The sequence below is a fragment of the Gavialis gangeticus genome, unplaced genomic scaffold (assembly GCF_001723915.1).
Source record: "Gavialis gangeticus isolate Ggan-Ray unplaced genomic scaffold, GavGan_comp1, whole genome shotgun sequence".
NCBI classification, from domain to species: domain Eukaryota; kingdom Metazoa; phylum Chordata; order Crocodylia; family Gavialidae; genus Gavialis; species Gavialis gangeticus.
In genome coordinates this window covers 3,706,831-3,711,952 of record NW_017729020.1, presented here as the reverse complement: position 1 = coordinate 3,711,952, position 5,122 = coordinate 3,706,831, and the positions used below count along the sequence as shown (strand labels likewise).

General features: G+C 47.1%; 1 protein-coding gene across 2 annotated transcripts in view; it reads left to right on the top strand.

Moving 5' to 3' along the window:
* Positions 1-502: 502 nt before the first annotated feature.
* MXD1 (MAX dimerization protein 1) overlaps positions 503-5,122 on the top strand; it is a 28,870-nt gene continuing 24,250 nt past the window's right edge. Inside the window, exons 1-2 of one of the 2 annotated variants that reach the window (XM_019514362.1) lie at positions 503-645; positions 753-879. In XM_019514362.1, coding sequence (XP_019369907.1) covers positions 570-645; positions 753-879 — 203 coding nt within the window. In that variant the 5' untranslated portion in view covers positions 503-569. The remainder of the gene's footprint in view (positions 646-752; positions 880-5,122) is intronic. The other variant, XM_019514361.1, reaches the window with a different exon arrangement.

Here is a 5,122-nt window from a genome sequence, read left to right as displayed (position 1 = left end):
CCCCCGCCCAGCCTTGCACCTCCTGCACCTAGCCCCGCCCTCCTCGGGCCATGCTTCGGCTTCTGATTGGCTCCTTCCAAACCAGCTGACCAATGGGCGGGCCGGAGGCGAGGCCCCGCACACAATAGGCAGAGCCGAGGGGCGGAGCTTCGCTAAGACCGTTGGCCAATCCTAAGCGACACTCGGGGAGGGGTGGGGCTTCGAATCGGCCCTGTGGGGCGAGTGGGGATCAGAAGGCGGCCCCAAGCCGGGCTCGCCCAATCCCACATTGGGGCGGGGCTCTCCTCTCTGTGTCCAATGAAGAGGGAGGAGAGGGGTGAAGGCAAATCCCAGGCTCGGCCCCTACTCGGAGGCGGGCCTAGCTTCAGTGGGCCCAATGGAGCGCGGGGATCGGCCTTGCGCTGCCCAACCAGGAGGGCGGGCGTTGCGGGTTAGGCTGTGCGGGGCAGGGTTGGTTGGTCGGGTGTGTCAGAGCGCGGCTGGGGGGCGGGCCTGGCCGGGGCCGGGGATAAACACCCGGGTGGCAGCAGCGGCGGCGGCGCTCGGTGTGAGCGGGGCCGCGGGGGAAGATGGCGGCGCCCGGGGTCTGCGTCAACATCCAGATGCTGTTGGAGGCCGCCGAGTACCTGGAGCGCCGCGAGCGAGGTACGCGCGGGCCCCCCCGCCCCGCCTCTCCCTGCCCGGGCCGGGGGGGTCCCCGGGAGGGGTCGCCGGGGGGGTCCGGTGCTGAGGCCGCGCTGCACTCGTTGCAGAAGCGGAGCATGGCTACGCCTCGATGCCGCCCTACCGCGGCCAGCAGCGCGAGCGGGACGCCTGCCAGCGCCGGGGCAAGCCCAGGAAGAGCGGCGGCGGTGGCGGCAGCAGCAGCAGCAGCAGCAGGTAAGAGCCCCCGTGGGGACCGGGGCTGGGGGCTCCGGACCAGTGGCGGGCGGGTGGACTCGGGCGTGGGGGAGTCGGCCTGAAGGGGAAACTGAGGTCGGGGGTGGGGGGCAGGAACTGACACGAAGGGGAGGCTGAGACGACGGTGGGGCGTCCGGCCTGGAGCAGGGATGGATCCTGGAAGGGAAACTGCCCCGGGAAGGGCTTTGGAGGGGAAGGGGCCCTTCTCAGGAGGGGGGAGCCCTCCCTGCTGCAGGAGGTGGTGCTGGGGGGAATTGAGGTTGTGGTGGGGGGGTGTCCCCCCTGGAGAGGAAATGCTAGAGGGGGGAGCTGATGTTGGTGGGGGCAGGGATGACCCTGGAAGGCTAGGAGTAAACACTGGATTTATCTACCGTGGGTAAGATAACTTCCAGTGCAACAACCCCTCTGCCTCCTCCACTTGAAGGGATATGTGCTATCCAGCCATGGGGGTATGCCCACAAGAATATCCTCTGCCAATCCAAGCCTTGTCTGAGGATACTGGAAGGGAAATCGGTCCTTTGTTCTCCCCCCTCCCCCAAGGCTAGCTTTGGAAATGGAAAAGAAAAAAACACCCCAGCTTTGTATGCGTGTCAAAGCCAAAGGTTAGGCAGACTTGCAATGATAATCCTTAATACTTAAAGATCTTTTGAAACTGAGGCAGTGTATGAAGAAGGAAGTGCTATTTCAGTAGAAATCCTGTCTTTGCTCTAGCAAACACATGCCTCACTTCAATGCCTCGATCTTGGGTATTTTTTTAAAATGGCAGTGCACTCAAGCCCAGATGTTCAGAGGTGAAGTTGTCACACATCTGAGTGAAAGGGCACTGCCTGTGTTTAGACTGGTGCATTTTTAATTGTGGCAATATTGCATTAAAAAATTGGATTATCCATAAGTAGTGGTCGCCAACCCCTATCTTTTAAGCAACTAGTTGCCTTCCTGTTGCTTGTGGCCACAGGAAGTTATAAAGTTAAAAGAGAGGCTCACAGGAGAGTAAATGACAGTTTTTGGTCTGTAGCCTGTTAATTGCTTGGAGTACTTGATCACATGTCATGAAGTCTCTACAAAAAAGAGATCTCTCTCTCTCACATATGTCACGTGACTTGATAGAAATGAGTTTTCTAAAGCAAACATGGGAATAGAAAGAGTCACATCTCTAATTGAAATTTATTGACAACATTGGATTTAAATTGGTAACAAAGTCTATTTCTCTCTGAACCTCCAAGTATTCTTTAACTCAAGCTAAATTATAAATTTGAGTGTAGAAAGTGACATGACTCTCTTATTGGGCATTTTAAATTAATTTTTGTGCTTCTACTACCACTTTTTTTTTTTTGACAGGCTGACTTATGTATTGCTCCTCTTGAAATATGGATAGAGCTTTGCTGTACATTATTAATTTTTTATTTAAATATGTACCTTGTTTCTGGGATAGCTAAGAGTGTTAAATCGTTGAGTGCCTGTGGTGGAATATGGGTTAGAACTGCTTTGTGTTACCCAGATTTAATTCAGTTAAACTGAATCCAAGCTTTTGCTTGTCCAATTTAAGTTTCAGTTTCTGCAGGCCACCTTTAGCTTAATTATGTGTTGAAGACTTGTAGATTGAACCCTTGAGTTCCTACGTCACCTTTTTAGGTGCTTGAAGTTCCTTTGACTCATTTCTTTTTATGCATGTTATTAGCCTCTCCTTTTAGGTAAACACTTGTGTTGGAAAACAAACTAATAGAAATCAGGAAGTTCACAGTTAAAGCTGTGTCCTTACTCTCACCCTGTTTTGACTGTGGTTAATGGTTGAGGATCAGTACGTGAGCTGCACCATATATGCAGCAACAGTTAAGTACAGCATAGCAAATGAAGGATGGGATTTCAGTGTTCACTTTCAACTGGCCATTTCTTGGATTTAGATTCAAACCCTAATGTTGTTTTGAATCTTAATAGGGTCATGGACATCTTCCTAGCACATTTCTTAGCATAGTGTGGACTGTGGGTGCAATAAGGTAGAGAGTGTCCTGATGAGTCTCTAGCACCTCTGTACAAATGGCATTATAATATAAGCTGAAGGGTTGTTGGGCTTAAGTATATGCTTTAAGTTACTGGAAAAATGTATCCTTTAAACCTTCTGCTCAATGTCAGGTTCTACCAAAGGGAATATTCTTGTGGCTGGGAAGGAGATGGGGGGGCTAAAGTGGAAGACTTGACTTAATTTGTGGGGGTAGTGGGGGGTAAAAATTGACATTTTTTTTTTTCCTAGCCTGCCTGGGTTGCAGATCTCTCCACCACTGTACTTGGGATTTTAGAGAGTATTATAAAGGCCTCTGGAGCAGGTGTTGGGAAGCGAGCTTTTTAGAAGCTGTGTATGCAGCTTCTATGTCAGATGAGCTAAAAAAGAAAACATAATGGAGAAATATGTAGCCTGAAGTTGGAGGGAGTTCAGCTCTGGATGTCTGCTGTGGGATGTGCATTTCCTTTTGATTTGGCCTATTTTTAACTTCTAGTCAGTGTCATTAGACTCTTGTTGTGAACGTTTCTTTTGCCCCCCAAGTTAAAGGGGTGGTGTCCAGTTAACCAAAAATTTGACAGAAATTTGCTTTTAAGGTAATATCAAACATTTCTTTAGCCAAAAGAGGTGTGGGTGGACGGATGCAGATTAGCTTCTTTGATAGGTTTGCGTCATCTTTTTCACTCTTCCTCTGTATAGCTTGCGGCCCATTCGACTCAAATTGGCTTCAGTGGAAAATAAATCAGATCTTCCACGTGGAACTTGCATGCAGCAGTGGAGGGAGACCAGGTGCATGCACAAATAGGAAAACTGAATTGTAAACCACAGCTTGGAGTGGTCTAGGGCATGTTACCTGAAGGTACATCTGACTTCTTTTGTTGAAGATGGTTAGATTTCAAACTGATAGGTTTCCTTCACTGCCAATTGTTGGCTGCCTTTTACAGAAGGAAAAGTGATTCCGGCTTATAGAATGGAATATGTTAAGATTGTTTCAGTGGAATTTTGTAGACTATAGCGATTCTTCTGGGTCTGTATTAACATAGGTATTTATTAAAAGATTATGTTTCAAAAGTTGTCCTAGTGCTTGGTAGAGTGAAGAATCTAAGTTCTTGATTTTTGGTAGATATGAAATTTGGTATCTGTTTCTGAGCATGTTTTTTGGGTGATATTAAGCAATAGCCTTGTCTGTCTAGTGATGAGTGAGAAGCTGGAGATCTTTCTTCTATAGCTGTTTCAGGCTAAGGTCAGCTTTGACAGGTCTGTCACTGCTGTATGCTTGGCCTAGTCCACATATCTGGAATGGAAATTCTGGAACACAGCTGAGCACAATTAAGTGGCAGTGGCTCTTCTAGGCAAGCCAACTAGAGGCACTTCTTGTTTCCCTTCTGTAAGTGTATAGGTACTGTCTATGTGTGGTGGACAGGCATTTAGTTAGTTGCACGTATGGTTATAGTGTTCTCTGTTCCATCCCCTGTGATGGGTGCTGCTCTTTGTTTTTAGCCTAAAAAAAAAAAAGAGGTAAGCATTGAGGTTGTTTTGCAACAGATGGGAAAGATGATAAAATTTTTTGCAAGAATGACTGTGTTCGGTCTCTTTCCAGTAGCTAAAAAATGAGTAGATATTTTCATAGAAGAAATGAATACAGCATTAAGAGATGAATCCTGTGCATGTGGCAAAATGCAAACAAACTGCTGTCAAGCTTGGGTTGTAAAAATAGTTCACCAACTAACACAAATCTTTTATGCCCATAAACTGGTTACCACTCAGCAAATTGCTGTAAAGTGTTCCAGGACAAAAAAATCTGCAATGCCAGAGAGAAGGCGTTCCATTCATAAAGTTGTCTGGGTAATAAGGATCTATAGCTTTGGCTATCCCTATTGAACGTGGCTTGTTTATGACTTATTGCCCTGAATATTAAAATCCTAAATTCAGTGTAGAGAGTGTTGGACTGAAAGGTTATAGGCAATTAGAATTCAGAGGCAGAGAGGGGCCAAGTCTTTTTTTTTCCTCTGGGTTTTATATGAAGAAGTCAGATGGGGAAACTGGTGGAAGCGAAAATGCATGTTTTCTCTCTCTCCAGCCTTTTATGGATTGCCTGATAGGGAGAGCTTACCTTTCAGTTATGTCAGAATGATGTGCATCCATTTAAACAATCACCTAAGAAATATGGACCTTTCATTTTCAGCTGAAATCAAACAACTTGTGATTTTTTTTTTTTTTTTTTTT